The 18,433-nt window shown below is 33.1% G+C and overlaps 1 protein-coding gene across 3 annotated transcripts in view; it reads right to left on the bottom strand.

Moving 5' to 3' along the window:
* Nucleotides 1-18,433, bottom strand: part of LOC123677155 (protein sickie) — a 190,000-nt gene that overhangs the window by 164,498 nt on the left and 7,069 nt on the right. For 2 of the 3 annotated variants that reach the window (XM_045613695.1, XM_045613697.1), the window contains exon 2: nt 14,428-14,639. In XM_045613695.1, the coding sequence (XP_045469651.1) occupies nt 14,428-14,511 (84 nt within the window). In that variant the 5' untranslated portion in view covers nt 14,512-14,639. The remainder of the gene's footprint in view (nt 1-14,427; nt 14,640-18,433) is intronic. The other variant, XM_045613696.1, reaches the window with a different exon arrangement.

The following is an 18,433-nucleotide window of genomic DNA, read 5'->3' as shown; positions in this document are numbered from 1 at the left end:
TTTCGAGATTTGAATAATTCTGTACCCATTGTATAATTGTGATCAAGTCATATATAGCGTGTCCTATTTAAAAAACACCAACTCTCCTCCATATCTCTAAAATGATAATTAATCTCTAATTAAATGGGACACCCTGTATATGACTGGATTACAATCATACAATGGACAAAAATTGTTTTAAAACTCTAAATAAATGAAAAATTTTTATATATAAAGTGTCCCATCAAAGAAAAATGTAAAAACTCAATATCTTTGGAACGGATGAATTTTTGAAAAATCGATAACGGATGCTTTTTTTAATGATGAAATTTAATTCCATGTTTATATTGAAAACAATGATTTTTCACATGTGCCAAACATAAAGCAAGAGTAGATGAAGTCTGTTTTTCAAAATTATGACAATACAGATAACACTGTGATGTGATAATCGAATTTAAATATCTTGATCATCTACTATAAGAGCAATGAGAGCCGAAAACAAGTAATCGAACTAATACCAACGTACGTAGATATACACATGCTGCAATCTAGTATTTGTTTGTGTTGGCTAAATATAAATCACTAGTAGTCCATATTAATCTAATTTACAGGGTATTAAATAGTGGAGCTTAATTCAATAATCCTCATGTTGGTACTCAGATTAATATTGATTGCTTCACGGTTGGTGGTTCATAATTTATTGTCAATAATGTGGTCGTAACAACTCTGAAAACATTCGATAACAACCATCATTTTGATGTGGGCTTTTTAATAGATAATATTTTTATGGATGTCCATAAGATAAAGTAGGTATTAAAAAGCAGCTGTAAAAACAGGGGTAATCGAATTAATCGAACTAATATTCGTATTTTAGCACCTCAAAACAGTTTCGTTCATCACAAACTTAAAATGAATATCAATTATGAAAAAATTATATTCCTTTGCTTCTCATTTTATATCATTTCTGAGTGTTTCTCCAATTGTCTAGGTAGAAGGTATTGAAATTTCGTTATTTCAAGTTCATTTTCAGTTTAGTTATGTTTTCTTCATATAATAATATTTCCTGCAATATTTCAAGTAATTACATTTAACATTGAAATGAATAGAAGTTATATGATTAGATATGTCATACAGTATTCAGAATATTCAAGGAGATATTCAAATATTCTCATTTGGAAATTTTTGACCACTTGAAGGGTCGACATTTATCGAAAAGAAAATTTTAAATTGTGTACTTTTTGATCTCAATGAAGATCCAAGAAAAACTTGCAAAAAGTTGCTCAAAAATGAATTTGTTTTCTAGAAGCACACCTATTTTTGTTGAAATTCTAACACATGATCATCTATATCATTACAGGAAACATAATGTGAATTGATTTGAAATATGAGTTGTAAAATAAACAATTTGTACATGATGTCAAAACACCCTGTGACTGATAATGCATTGAAAAATAAACGAATTTCTGTCAAATATTTTAGCCATGACCCTAAACAAAAATGGCAGCCCATATTTAGTTACTCTGCCGTGCCTCTCTCACTAATTGCATTTTGCGCAATCTGCAAAAAATACTCCGGTGAAAGTGAAAAACTGTAAACATTCAGTGTTTTACCCAGTGACATGATGTAATTGACAAGCCAAGAGGGAATAGTGAAGGCAATTTGTTAACCCCAACGTACAACTCGACTGTGTTTTATTGTATCGTAAAACGTGATTAGTGTGAAGTCATCAACTGTATTTTCCACAAGGTTTTGCTCACCGTATAAATAAATTTCCTCGAATGAGATCCGATGTGAGAAACACCGTTGTTATTCGGTGATCTAGTTTCATGATACGGAAATAGTAGTGATGAACCTAATTTACCTCAAAATACTCGAATAACTCAATTAAATCATTCAACACTCAGTTTCCGAATGATTGTTTGTTTTTAGTAAGAAATCATTGATGGCACCAAAAGTAAAAGAAGTATTGTTCCATGGATTTGTATCCTTTTCAATTCATCAATAGGATTCCAAAAAAAATGGTCTAATAGAAAAAAACAAGATGAATTATTGATTCTTTCGTTCAATATTGAAATCCCATCAAGTACAGAATTCATTAATACTTTATAGTATCATCAATTATTATGACCCTCTTATGTTTCTACTTCATTTATGATTATGGGGAATATTATATTGAAGCAACTGGAACAATGCTTCAGATTTCAATAAAACATTAGTAACCAATTATAGGTACCATGGTTATCTACGTATCAAGGCGAATTCCATCTTTTGACAATTTCCAAAATTGAAAATGGTTTCTTCGTTATTCATTGTATTCCTTTGATTTATTGCTAATTGCAATTTTTTCGCCAGATATTTTCCTAAATATTCTCTGGCCACCTGACCTCTACCTACTCAGCTCTTGCAGATCTAAAATATTTCCACTAATGTTGACAAGAAATGTTGCTGAATTTTTGAGATAAAAATATATAGCAACTTTTCTCAGGTATTATTGAAAGGAGTCAATACCACAAGACTCAACTGTGCATTTGACATTTTCTGTAAGATATGAGGAGTCTTCTGTGTGTTATATGAGATGGTCATAAGGTTAAATATTTCCGATACAAGACAATATGAGATACAACTACAATAGTAATTTACGTAACAAGTCCGGAAAATAGGGTTTTTTTGGACGAATAGACAAAATTCCAGGACGAGCGTGAGCGAGTCCTGGAAGTCTGTGAGTCCAAAAAAACCATTTTCGGGCGCGTTGCGTACAATATTTTTTCGGCAACCATGTAAAATAACACTATCGCTGCTGCTTTCCATATTTTATTGCGATTGTGATAAAAAAACATGCAAATTTTTGACAACTAATTTCATATGAACTGTCAGCCGTTATCTCGGTTTCTATGGATTCTATGATTCTTTTCCGGCCTAGTCCGGGAAGTACGTACTTTCCGGACTAGGCCGGGAAATGCTACTTTCTCAGAGAAAAAGCGTCCGGGAAGTGAGCACTTCCCGGACGGTTGCCGAAAAAATATATTTTCCTATGAGTCCTACAAGTTCCGCCAAGTCTTATTAATAAAGCATCTTTCATAATCAAAAATCATGGGGCGGTAAAAATGTTTGAAAATATTGGATATTTCAGCTCTGTATCCAACTATTTTCTTGTTGATAAACATTATTAACGAACCGTGTCTGTCAATTTCCACTCTTTCAATTGCAAAGAAGCTCGTAACATGGAATATTTTTGCCCTAAAGATATTGGTGCACATTCTTTTGCGATTTTAGCAAAATGCGCTTGTTTAATAGTTTCTTCAGCACCATGAAAATGCTCTTCTTCTTTCTATTCTTCTTCATATAAAATCTCGAACTTTTCAGGAAGCAAATCTAAACGTGCACTATTTACTGCCCTTAAAATACTATCGGGAATTCTAAAACTCGTACGCAATGTAATTTTTTATTAGGTATACATTTTTTTGACAGTAAGTGAAGAATTGTTGGTTTGTTTCACTATTGACACCCTTGATGTTACAATTAACTATGAAATGCAATTTGAAATGCATATTATAAGTTGCTTTATCATTTAGTAAAATTGAAGAGCTTATTATTTGATTTATTTCATTCGATTTCTGTTTTCAAAACATAGGTAGAGAGTAAATTATTTCCCAAAGATTTATTATTTGAAAAAATACACCGCAATCCAACAATAATACCAATAACGTTTCTATTGTATGTAATGTAAACTTCAAAACAACTTCCTCTAATTTCACATTTCCAGCAATAACAATACCTCCAATATTTCCTCAACAAATTATTTCGATCCCTTGTTATTATATGTCGGGGTGGGCTTGTTTATTGGTTGTAGTAGTTGATATAGCGCCAGCTTTCAAGGGGATGAAATCCAACCCCAGATATTGTGCTGGTTAGTTTCCGAGTCATTACCCCAGATATAGTGGAAAATTGTGGCAATATCTTCACGCTCTGATAGAGGCGTACGGCTATACCTCTTTTTATGGACATTTTTAACAATGGAAAATATTCAGGTGAAAACGTATTTTGTTTTCATGAACATTTTTGGTGTGAGGGTGCGTGGCGGAATGGCAAACAAGTGAAATAACGAAAATTTCGGTCTATATGAATTTGAAATTTTTTGGGAGACCAAAGTATAATGAGAAAATTTCATGGAAAGTTCATTATTTGATGCGGAGTTTCGTCAAAAGTATTTAAGTTTTCTTTCTAAGGCTATAATGACAAAACTCAAATCTAATATAAAATGAAAACAATTTTTTTGAGTGTTTCTTGCCAGAACTGATCACTCTATCATTTCGTCACCATGTCAAATACAAGATTGTCTGTCCATCCGGCCGTAAACAGGATAACTCTCGAAGGAAGAGACCTAAAAACGAACGAACGATAATACCTACAAATTTGAATTTTTTTCCAGCTAATTTCGAAACTGCCGAGCCGATCGAGATAAAATTTGAATTGAAATGTGAAATGAAATCAGACCCAAAAAAATAATGAAAAAATAGTCAATTAATTTCAGTTAGATTTCTAGAGTTGATATAAAATAACAATTTGAAGCCTCATGCAAAACTTCCAGCTGATCACGTCAACAAAACCGTAGAAAATTCGAACAGTAGTTTTCTAGAGAAACAATACAACTTCAGAATTCTTATCGAATCAGGTAGATGATTTTTTTAGCATTTTTAATTTTTTTTCAAATTTTGGCGGTTATATGCTACGGTATAAATAAAGTGGTATTTCTCGTATTGTTTGTGGAAGCTAGAAAATTTTGTGTTCTTTATTTGAGTTTGTATAACAAACAATAGTCATTTGTTCATATAGATACAAGGAACTGTCATTATTCCATACTCTACGAAAACAGGCCTACACGATCCTACTACGAATCCGAAAATCATCCTCAGAGTACGTTTCTAAGCTATAAATACCCTAACGAAATCGACAGAGCAACCCTAAACCATAATATTGTAGGCAATATGACTAAACACTGAGCTATATTAGACATTCAGAACAGCTGTGAGTAGAAGATTATTTTTTATTCGACGGATTGCATAGAAGTTCACTCCTTGCTATTATAGGTAAATTGATCAGATTATCTTAAGCAGTTATCAATGTAGATCATAGAGAAATAAACATAGATAGAGTCCCCATCATGGTTAGATTACGTTGTTGGATAGTGATATATTTTCAAATCCACAATTTTACAATATCATTATGAATGAATATTATATTGAATGAAATATATTTATTTCAGTGATTCCCACTTAAATATGCAAATTTGAATATTTGGAATCCGACATTTTTCCTAATCTTCAAATTTATCATAAGCAGAATATTTATTATTTTCTGTATCTACCTGCTGAAATCCAAGGTTTGGCATCTTTTGCTCTCCTAGTGTCATCGGTTGTTTCACGTTGTTTGGCGCGCTTGAAGTTTTTTTCCTGAATTTCTGATATATTCAGGTATTTATTTCAATATATTTTGAGTTAATATGAAACGTTGATTCACTATGAGATATAAGAAGAGCGTTCTTTGTGGAGAAACTCGCGAATTGAGTGAAATATCGTATCACTGATATGTTCTCATTTCCGCGCGCTTCATGTCAAATTTGATAGTTCTTGTTGGGGACAGAATTTGCTCACTGAAAATGACATATGCTCCCCCTATCTATGTTTATTACATTATCTTATTACATAAGAACTTCGTGGAATTCTCGGCAATAAAGGTGTTAAAGCCATAGCTAAAAACTAAAAGATTTCTTTTTCCTCAATCTCAATTTGATCAGTACTGTTTTTCCTAAATTAGAACAAGTCAATTCATTCTATACCAACCAGCAAAGGCTCCAAAAGCAATTGACATAATTCAACAAGATTTATCAGACTCTCAGCTGTAACCAAAAAGAATGCATCATCTGCAAATATTGTAATATTTGTTTTAATATGAGGTGCAAGGTTTTTTATGAAAAGTATAAAAAGAAGCGGCCCTAACACCGATCCTTGAGGAACACCAAGATGAATCTCGTCAATTATTCAAATTATTCATAATGAATGAATAATTATCAATTATTTCAATTGATTCCTACCGAACACTGTCAACCCCATTTCACCACTAATTCTAATAGAATTCCCGCATAAAACACTTCGTACACCCTTACCTCCATTTTTCTTCCGTATCGGTTTCATGCCTAACTTCATTATTCAAATGAAACGTGTTATTAATATTTCATTGCAGTCGTTCAGTCGCCCGATCAATGTTTACTTTCCAATTAATTCGTCGTTACACGTTACTGAATCGAGTCAGACGATCATGATCAGCCGTTTTCATTGTCGCGAAAGTGCCATGTCTGGCCCGAAGAATATTGAAATATAAACAAGAAAGGCGCCATCGTGTTCTTACGATTCCTATTATCCCCGATTATGAGAGGACATTATTTCAGTGAGAGCTTTCCGCTCGTTTTTCCAGCGAAATTATCCGGTTGTTCCGGTGAAATTGAAGGAAAACACCACCGTGAGGTTTTGTAGTAATTGATTCCAGAGGGCGTTGTGACTTGTCGTTTCGATTATTTCGATTGAGTTTGCGATACCTACGGAAAGGAATAATTAGGTCAGCGTAACACTTTTTTATCACTCCACCCTTCAAATTTTAGATAAAAGGCATTTACCGCTTTAACACCCAGTTGCAGGAACGTTCATTAAAATTTAATGGCGTTATTTAAATTTGAATACTCCAGTAAAAGCCTATTGGCTACCTGCACCGTTCAAGACTTGATATTATGATGTTTCGAATTAGGTAAGTGTCTCCTGCCAAAATAACCCTGTGGCGTAGATATTGGTTTGTGATGATCCTTTTTTCATTGAAAATATACACCACTGTCTCTTTTCGAAAAAATTGTTCTATATATGAAATCAGTATAGCTTCATTTCAATTTTCGTCATAGAATGTACCATTTTCAAGATAATCGAATATAAAGCAAATAGGAATTCACGGCTTGATTTTCAAGCTACTTGTCTTGAGCTTGACTTGGTTTCAAGCTCCAGTCAAGTAGTAGTTTTTCAATCTCAAGTCAAGTATTTATTCATCAAGTACTTGAATCATATTAAGCTACTCGATTTTTAGCTGTTTTATTGTGTAGTGTCACCTCAATAAAAAAAATTATGAAATAAGAAGGAATCTTGCAGAAAACGCTTTTATGTATTAAAATTATCGTATAAAAGAACCGAAAATATCAACTTCTTTGAAATAGAAAAATAAATTAAATCACTTTGAAACATAACAAAATGAAAATTAATGAAAAAATGAAGTTTCTCAATATTGAGAAACCCCCAGGCTTTGTTTGATTTCATAATTTTACATCCAGGATCTAAGATACATGAGGCATCTTATAGATTTGTCGCCTAACCTATTGCGGGTTTTTGTAACTGTAAGAGCAGTTCTGGAAAATTGTCTCTCAATAGGAGCTGAAGATGCTAGCGTTGATAAAAAACCCTTGGCCATTCTGGCCAAGTTTGGAAAGATATTTCTGAAAATACCACAATCTACCAATAGATTTCATAGAAATGTGAGAAAACTACTAATAAAGTTGCACTGGCGAATGCTTCAGTCTCTCGGCGCTCGAGGAATCCCCTTATTCAGTCTAAGCGCGCATGAAATTGCAGAAATATATCCAGTGCGACGTATGCATATCAAGCTCAAGTAATTTCAAGAAGCTTGATATCAAGTCAAGCAATAAATATCTAAAATCAAGTCAAGTCAAGATCAAGTATGTAGTTTTTCACGAGTCAAGTAGTTGGTTAAAATGTCAAGCTACTTGGCTTGATGAATCCCTAAAAGCAAACACTATCCAAAAAAATCCACAAGAATTTGATTTTTCACATTTTCCTATTAGTGAATTAGTGATGAATTAAAATACAAAAATTGACGAAGTAAATTATGGAGCATTCAGAAATTTTTAGTTAGTTAGTCTATGTGTCTGATAAATTTTCTTTCTGAAAAGTTCAATCTGTCAATTTCTGTGTCTGAATTCTCCTCCAAAAATTGAAATTTGTGTTGTGTAATGATTTTCATTAAGTAACGCAAATTACTCAAACTCAGTCGCCAAATAACTTCAAAATGAAGCAGTCATGTTGTTACAGCCAACGCTCAATTTGAAAGCTAAGAAATAATGCACAAGAACTCAATAAATCATTATGAAGGATTGATAGCCACTCGTTTCGTATTTGCAGATACTCTATAAAGAAATGTCCCATATTTCTTGTCCCTATTATTCACCTCATATGTGCATATACATCATCTATAATTTTCAGATGCATTTTCCACAACGAAAAATGTGGTCCCCGCATTGAACACCGAGTAAGCTGCTGCCTATAACTCTCTAATGTGCCCTACCATAGTGACGTGAATTATACACACGAAGGATCTGCTGAATTTTAATCAAGATAAAAGCTTGTTATATATGGTACTCGATATGAGAAAATTTAGTCGCGGAATATGCGAGTACATTTGCAGGATTATGCTGTACAGAAGTGAACCTTTTGGGAACACGAAAATCTCGAATAATATTTGATACTAGGATAAATAAAGTAATCAAAAAGACAAAATACCCTCCGTTTTGTAGTATGTTCATTTCTCAAAGTAAAAAACATATATAGAGGGAGCATATGTCATTTTCACTAAGCAAATTTTGTCCCCAACATGAACTATTAAATTTGACATGAAGCGCGCCGAAATGAAAATCATATCAGTGATACAATATTTCACTCAATTCGCTAGTTTCTCCACGAAGAACGCACTCCTTATGTCCTATATTGATTCAACTTTTCATATCAACTCAAAATATATTGAAATAAATACCTAAATATATCAGAAATTCAGAAAACAAACTTCAAGCTCGCCAAACGATGTGAAACAACCGATGACACTAGAAGAGCAAAAGTTACCAAACCTTGGACTTCAGCTGGGTAGATACAGAAAATAATAAATATTCTGCTCATTACAAATTCGACAATAAGAAAAAATTTCGGATGCCAAATATTCAAATCTGCATATTCAATCGGTAATCACTCAAATAAATATATTTCATTCAATATAATGAATATGATATAGTAAAATTGTGGATTTGAAAATATGTACCAATCCGACAACGTAATCTAACCATGTTGAGGACATGTAAAAATTGCTTATACTCCCTCTATCTATGTTCATTATTCTATGGATCTTAGAACAAATATTTCCATTCCATTTTTCAGGTTTCCGAACAGATTTATCAATTGTGGAATGAATTATTATAATTTTTCATGCAGAAGATTTCATTACTTTTCCTATTCTTGATTTTTTGAATATCTCTTCAATTGATATAAAATTATATAGCTCTGTGGTATTTGTTCCAATTTTCATTCATTAGAAATGAAAATTGCTCCAAAAATCAAAAGAAGGCATTTGGTGAAGCATCATTGCAAATTTTCGAATCACTAGCATAAACGTAGGTATTGAAGAGAAAGAATTGAAGATTATTGGTAAGTGATTTCTATTGCATTGGTAACCCTTGTTATATTCACTATCCCGAAAAGAAGAACATCTTGATTATTCCAGAAAATCTTTGAAAATTTGTCTGATTGTTAAATCAATCACCTTTGTACTAGATCAGGTTCTGTATAGATCATTTTTAATATTACAAATGTAATTTAATTTTCGACTGTCCAATCTTTTTATTTCAATTTTGATGTGCTGTCACTATGCAGGATGAAATACGTGAGAATGATTTAACATCGTATTAATTCACTGATGGCTTCATTAGAGGATGTCGACGTGCAAATTGATCAATATGCAATATGGTATTTCCATACGATGCTATGACACATTATTCAATCTCTGTCAACCAACAATGAATAACATGATATGTTACTCCATCATGTAGGCCTTGGTGATGAACAGACCCGTGCTGATGAATGATTCTAGAGTTTCGATGAGATATAGATTAGCCACAATGACTAAGTGCCATTGGAATTGTCAGAAGGTATCATCCTGCTCCATCCACATTTGGATTATTAATTACAACATTGGTAAAACAATGTTGACACTCCTTGAATTTTTCTCAGATTTGAAATCTATCTATCCTAGACATGGAGCTTTTCTGGTATCGAGTTACTGATTTTTTTATGACTTTAGATCGACAAATTCATAACTCGAATTCATATCTTTTTTAATAGTATCTCAGAGTAATGAACATGGATAGAGGTAGCATATGGCATTTTCAGTGAGCAAATTTTGTCCCAAACATGAACTATCAAATTTGACATGAAGAGCACGGAAATAAAAACATATCAGATACGATATTTCACTCAATTCGCGAGTTTCTCCACAAAGAACGCACCTCTTCAGTCCCTTAGTGAATCAACGATCCATATCAACTCAAAATATATTGAAATGAATACCTAAATATATCAGAAATTGAGAAAACAAACTTCAAACGACGTGAAACAACCGATGACAGTGAGAAGCAAAAGTTGCCAAACCTTGGATTTCAGCAAGTAGATTCAGAAAATAATATATATTCTGCCTATTATAAATTCGACAATTAGGAAAACTATAGGATTTCAAATATTCACATTTGCATATTCAATCGGAAATCACTCAAATAAATATATTTCATTCAATATAATATACATTCATAACGATATGGTAAAATTATGGATTTGAAAATATATCACAATCCGACAACGTAATCTAACCATGTTAGAGACATGAAAAAAATTGCATATACTCTATCTATGTTTATTACTCTATGAATAGTATCAATTCCATTCCATTCATGATGTGTTCATTTTGAAATATTTCTACATTTTTCCATAATCATGGCAAAATGCGAAATAATCAGGCAGTGTCGTAGGTATAGCAGCAACGTCTTATCTGCTGGATTAGAAAAGGGTTTTCCAATGAGGGGTTTCATTTTGAATAGCTCTCTATCTGTCATCTTTTGACATTTGACGAAAAAACTAACCATTACTAGAAACGGAACGATACATATTTCAATAACGCGTTGGAATTATTGAATTTCACGCATTTTTTTTTTCAATATTAATTTGAAACGTCTTATTAGAAAACACTCTTCTCTAAAGATATCAGAAAAGAATCCAGGCAGTGTGAAAAGGTTTTCAATAAAATGACACATCGCCTTTCCAACTTAACGAATATATTTGGAACCTTCCATCCTTTCGGGCTTTTGGTAGGTTTTCGTTATCTTGAACCGAAAATTAATAAGAACTCCCCTAGTTTGCACAGGACGCTAATGCTTAAAGAAAAATGAACGAGTTCGTATGGAACTCCACTGCTTGGAAAGTCGAAGTAACACTTCCGTTTATTTATTTTTCGCCCCAAAGCTCACAGTCACCGAGGGGTGCATAATATTGATTGATTACTTTGCATTTTGTCGAGCTTAATATATGGTAGGCCCTGAAGTAGTTAATTTTGTATTTTTGGGAGAGAGTTTTCCTCGAGCTTTTCATGCTTTCATGTGGTTGTTGGAGAGTGAAGTCTTCCGGTTATATCAAGAAATATGTCGGTTCTGTCGAGCGAGAATTTATATTTACAGGGTGGAGCAACTCGAAGCAAACAAATTTCAGCTTCAGATTCTTCATTCGATTTCAAGAAAAAGAAGTGAACATACTTCATAGTTAACTAACAGGCCATTTGGAAAGTCCCTGGTATACCACACTAAAACAAAAATCGATTTTATTATTCAGCATAGTTGCTTTCGAGGGTGATACAGCGATTATAGCGATCTTCCAACTTTTCGATATCATTTTTGTAGTACGATTTGTCTTTCGCTTCAAAATAGACTTCAGTTTCGATTACTTCTTCATTAGCGCTAAATTTCTTTCTAGCGAGCATTTTTTTGAGGTCTGAAAACAAGGAAAAGTCGCTGGGGGACCAGATCTGGCGAATACGGTGGATGCAGAAGCAATTCGAAGCCCAATTCATGCAATTTTGCCATTGTTTTCATTGAATTGTGACACGGCGCATTGTCTTGATGAGACAGCACCTTTTTTTCTTCAAATGATGGAGCAATGGTTTAATCCAATGTCACATATAGTAAATTTGCAGAATTTCATACTGATCGCGTGATCAGAACTATGTATATAACATTTGAGACGAATAGTGAACAAATTTACTCCATATGTTCGTGACCATGGAACCGACGAAGTTGATATTTCATGTATTCATATAAAATAACAATAATTTCTAGCTTCGTGCCCAATTTCAATTTGATCACATAAGCAGAAAAAATAATTTTGGGAATGAAATACCTAATATTTCCGTGACAATAGATCCGATGGTGTTTGCGTGTACATATATAAAGATAAACTAATTCGAGCAGTGAGCAAAATTTCGTGTGGATAGCATATGCAGAACCATAGAAAATTCAAGCAGAATATCGTTAAGTTTTCCAGATATTTTATACTCATCCTACTGCAGTCATATCAAATGATCCCTGCACTAATTGATACCTCAATTAGTCCAGCCAAGCCTCGAATAGATTCCCAAATCACTCAAAACATCAGCCTATTTCCTCAATAAAAAAACTGATTAACGCCATTACCTACAACCATTTCTCCAGAACAAATCCCATTATACATGGCATGCATCTTCCAAAATAAAACAGACTTGTGCTCCGGCAAACAAATAGTGTAAACTAGGAGCTTCATTATGACATAATATATCACGGAACAGATCCAGATGTTTGAATCTCTTCTGATCTATTTTGGGATCAATTAGTTGTTCAATTGTATCTAGACTACTGTGCGATACGAGAACAGTTGATAAAATGGCAATCATGCGGGAATACTATACTTGGTGCATAGTGCTATTTTTACGTCATTGTTTCTGTCATTAGCTTCAACCATGAAGTAATAAACATATATGGAGGAAGTATACGCAATTTTTACATGTCCCCAATATGGTTAGATTACGTTGTCGGATTGTGATATATTTTCAAATCCACAATTTTACTATATCGTTAAGAATGTATGTTATATTGAATGAAATAAATTTTTTCCTACAACTGCTATGAAAAGTAGCGTATTCTGCATAGTTTACTCAATTGCAAAACTATGTATTGCGCATACTGTGGGAAATATTATTCCCCACGTCACTTTGCCCACACCTCCCTTGGTAGACCAATGAAATTGGGTTTTTGAGTCGTTTCTATGGAAACGCAATAAATTAGCACATACTGTCAACGAAGGTCATTTTGATTTGAATCAAGTCCATTACTTGAATTATTGAAATTTGTGCAGTTGTATGAAAAGTATAGTGTGCAACATGTGGAGAAAGTCCTTTTCTCGCTCGTGTGTTTGCGGCACTCGCCTTTCAGGCTCGTGCCACAAACTTCCACACTCGCGAGAAAAGTTGGACTTTCCCCACTTGTTGCACAATATACTATCATATTTCGTAATGATTACCGATTAAATATGCCAATTTGAGTATGTGGAATCCGATATTTTTCCTAATTGTCGAATTTATAATAAGCAGAATATTTATTATTTTCTGTATCTACCTGCTCAAATCCAAGGTTTGGCAACTTTTGCTCTCCTAGTGTCATCGGTTCTTTCACGTTGTTTGCCGCTCTTGAAGTTTGCTTTCTGAATTTCTAATATATTTATGTATTCATTTCAATATATTTTGAGTAAATATGAAACATTGATTCCTTATGAGCCATGAGAAGTGCCTATTTTGTGGAGAAACTCGCGAATTGTGTGAAATATCGTATCACTGATATGTTTTCATTTCCGCGAGCTTCATGTAAAATTCGATAGTTCATGTTGGGGACAAAATTTGCTCACTAAAAATGACATATGCTCCCTCTATCTATGTTTATTACTCTAAGGCCCCAACTGTGTAAATACTTCAAAAAACTTCCCATTTCAGCGTGTTGGTTGTAGAGTGTTTTTTAAGCTTCTAAAAAGTCTCACAAAGGCCAAGCAATTCAGGATAGAAAACATGAAACAAACATTGTATAATCATTTCAGTGCTTCTTTATATCCAAGGGAGGTTCTATTCATCATCTTGTAGTTTTTTTCTCATGCTCATACCACCTTGTGTTTTCAAGATTTCTAAGTATATTCGGATCAATTTCAGAATATTATTTTTCATACACCTTGAGGTCTCAGTTATATTTTTAAAGAATATTGTCATAAGTAAAAGAATTATCGTATTGCACTCAAAAAGTTGAATTTTATCTGTCAGCAATCCCCTCCCTTTCGTCTACTTGGCAAACCATAAATGGAATAATTTCTATAAAAAAATAAAAAATTGTGAATTATATGGAAATTTATAATTTTTTCCATATGAAATTGATTTCCATAAAGTAAATCGAATCAATCAAATATATGTATGATAAATCAATCCTTGGTGCAACACAATTAAGTTAAAAAAAATCCTTACCTGAACTATTGACTTTGTCTGCTTTGTGATGTCATCGGTAGAACCGTGGGTCGATCTTGGACCTCTTATACATCCGGGAAACATTTCGACACTTTTCTTTCACTTGTCAAAAGTCTTTTGTTCAATCTCGATAGACGCACTAACCCATTTCGAAACTTCTATTTTTTTCGGGCATCCAATTTCAACTTCGACTGACTGAAGCAATTGTAATTCTTAATAAGGGAGAAGGGAATGAATTTCGATAGTTGATCAATCGACTAGAATAGCCTTTACGATTTTCCGAAAATGATCAGAATTATCAGAAAGACTTGAATATATGTCGAAGTTGTAATTTTATATTCTCGATTTTCTGACTGACCATTTTCGACAGGTACTATTTCTGTCGATTGACTTTAAATGAATTTGAAAATTATTTATGTCGATGTGCTTCTAACTTGATCGTTTAATATGAAGTATTACGTCTGAACTCATTTAATTCCTGAAAAACTTAGGAAGAACAAATTTTTGTATCTGTGCTTTTTCATATACTTCGAATGAAAATTTCTCAAGCATTAAAAGTAAGACTAAAACAGACAAAAGCAACATAATGGGCCCATCACATCCATCAAGTCTCTGCTTCAAACTTTTCGTTCGAAATCAAAATGCTCGAAATTTAAATTCCAGTATAATTTCATTTCCATTTTAAACCCTTTTTACGCAATACTCAGTCCTCTAAGAGCTCACTTCAGTGTAATTGACGTGAGAATTTCATTTTAGAAAAACGTTGAAACGTTTGAAGTTTCAGTTGAATGTTTGATTAACAGAACAGAAACGAGAGCAAATGTTAGTGTTTCAATTTGTTTTGAAGCGGAATACAAATTGTAGGTTTGAAATGGTTTGAGGACACATCTGGAGAGAAAATTGAGGAGGATTAGGATAGACTTCATTTCCTTTGAGGTAGTTCAAGAGTTTCTGAGAAAATCGTGTATATTTCTTATCTCTGTGCAGTACATTTATATACTTGAACCAAAATGATTCCTCAACATAGTCACCTCCAAGAGTGAAAGCATCTCAATTCTGTTTTCCATTGTTTCAGAGATGCGATAGTCAATTTTTTCCTTATGGACGCCATATTGGTTCTCCTTATGAGGTTATAAAGAAAAAAATAATTAATTCAACAATGAATGTATCACACTCCACAAAAATATCGAGTCTAGCTCCGCAAATTTGAATTTATTTTTTCGTTTGAATAGTATGCTGGTGCCAGAATCTTCAAATAACTTGTTACTTTGTTCAGTTATTATGTGAAACCATCACTAAATTTCTGTAAAAATCTCAATACTAGACAAAATAAAAAGGTTCTAATTTGAAGATGTTGAGTTTTGTAAAACTCAGTTGTCCGAATTCATGATCTTCTTTCAAACACCCTGTACATTCTTGATCCAAACTGCAAACAGTCTTATATAATACTACGTATTTGCAGAATTGAAAATTAAAAAGATTTTTCGAGAAAAAAAATTTCTGCAGAAATATTCAAAAAAATGTGAGTCTCCGTCGCCAACTTTTTTTTCATAAGAATACTATTAACTCATGAACCGTTGGGTTTTTACCAAGATATGGCATATTGCCGAAATTATCATAAAAAACTATCTAATGATGCAATGATATACTGAGTGTGCCATTCGAAATAAGGAAGTAGTTGTCTGTTGTAGAGATCTGGAAGTTGAAGAACTCAATATCTTTGAAAAGGATGACATTTTTGAAGAACCGGTAACGGGATGTTTTTGACAAATCTGCGTCTATGAAACTGTTGAAAAACCTATAAATATATAAAAGAATCCTGAAATGATCTCAGAGCTATCGGACTGTTAATTTGACGTTTTGTTCATATTATAATTTAGCATGAAAGCACATTGATCCATATACTGAAATGTGTGAATCACCAGTTTCATTATACCATTCTAGGCTTTAAATTTAAAGCAATTCTTAGCTTCAGGCAGGAAAAAAATTCTATCAAACCCAATTTAAACGCGTTAAAACGACAGTAATGATTCGTAAACACCTACTTCATATTGATTAAATTGTGTTGCTGGCGCGCTAAAAAAAACACATTCTTTCATACTTATTAACCAGTTCAATCGTGCTTAAAGAATGGAAACATTGTTCGAGCCATCGAAGAACGTTCTCTTCTTGACAGATTTAAGGTCGACACGGATAATTTTAAAATTTGAACTCCAAATAAATGAAATAGCTGCACAGAATTCGAGGAAGTCATAATTGTAGTCAATAGTCGGAGCACAGAACATAAAACGAAGTAGAGGTGTTGCCGACTGGATAAACAAAGGAATATTATGACGAGAACGAAAAGGAAAAGTTGTATTGCGCTGAGCTGAATGCATTCCTAATCCATAAAATATGAAGTGTATTTGCAGATGAATTTATAGATGTTACCCATATAATATTTTTATGTGCTCGTTCTATTCAAATGAAGGCTACATCATTTCGAAAATATGTCTGTGTTTTCCGAATTAAGAGCCAGGAATATTCTCAAATGATGAGATTCTTCGTGGAATCCATCTCAATGATGCCAAATCCGATGGTCAAATTCAATTTTGTCCATTCGACCAGCAAATCGTAAACAAAAAAACCTATAAACTTGAACTTTTCAGGATAGATTCAGATCTCGAATGCTCAGTTTGAAAATTCACCCAATAAGTAAAGGATCAGGCCAGCCTAATGAAAAATTGTCACAGGTTAATTTTGCTTTCATATGTTTAGTTTTCGAGATACAGGGTGTCGAAGTTGGAAAATGAGGTTTCTTTAAAGTAAGATTTCTCGTAGGAAAACATCTTGAATAAAATACTTTTGCGTGACACATATTACTTACGCATAAGGTTATTATTTTAGACTTGTTTTTAATGAAAAACATTGTTAGATACGGGGTGAGTCCAACATTATTCAAAATAAAATTCGTTTAGTTCATAATTCACCCTGTAAATGAAGAAGTTGTCGGTGGAATTTTCCAATTTTTTGTCATTACTTTTAGTTTGAGTAGACTATTATAATGTTAAACAGTATTGGCTTTTCTATGGCCAGTAATATATTAGGAAGGACGACCGTTATTATACAAAACTTGTATACAATCAAAATTTCATACAGAGTAACGGTAAGAGACATTTTGGCGTTTACCTACTTATTGATATTTTCTTGTACAATGAAAGACATTGTACAGGGTGTCCCAAATTCTATGCTCACTGAGAGCATCTCAAGAACTAAAAAAAAGATCTAGAAAAAAACTTCAAAGGCCACCGATCTCTTTGTTCGGAAAATGTATCAGAGGATACTTTTCTGGAAGTATTCCTTAGTATACCAAAATTGAATAAATAAATTAGATATCAAAAAATAGATAGATTTCTTGATTCGTTTAAGAGTTATAGGGCGTTTTTTGAAGAATGACTCTCGAATATTTCGCTGTATGTATGATCCGTTATGAGTATCATATGAACCATAAAAATTACTGAAAAAACCGTTGTGGAATTTTTCGAATATCTCGAACAGAAACCAAGATATTGGGAAATATTTCAAAGAGTCATTTTTCAGAAACGCCCTGTAATTCTAGAACGAATCAAGATATCAATGTCTTTCAATGAAAATATAACAATGAGTAAAAACAAAAAGTTCTGTCAGTAAATGATTTTTTCTTTTTTTTTTTCGATTACACATGTCCCAAAACGTTGGGGAAAAAACACATATTTTTCCTCAAAATTGAGGAATTTCACGGAAAGAACTGCATTAATCATCCCCAATCAGGAAGGACAGATTGTTTTAATACTTCAACCTAATTGACTGCAATAAATTCTTCCGGCACAGTTTGTTCGAAACTTTCAGCTTTCACCTTCCTGGGATAAAACAGATCTTTAATAGCGAGCGCTTAAATGAACTTCGAACCTTCTCTCCTCTAAGGCGAACATGAACCTTTCAGTAAACTCTTCGCAAGGATGTTGTACTCTCTTCATTAAAGAAATCA

Source organism: Harmonia axyridis, chromosome 3 (assembly GCF_914767665.1).
Source record: "Harmonia axyridis chromosome 3, icHarAxyr1.1, whole genome shotgun sequence".
NCBI classification, from domain to species: domain Eukaryota; kingdom Metazoa; phylum Arthropoda; class Insecta; order Coleoptera; family Coccinellidae; genus Harmonia; species Harmonia axyridis.
The sequence above is the reverse complement of the archived record's forward strand: the minus strand, read 5'-3'. Positions and strand labels throughout refer to the sequence as shown.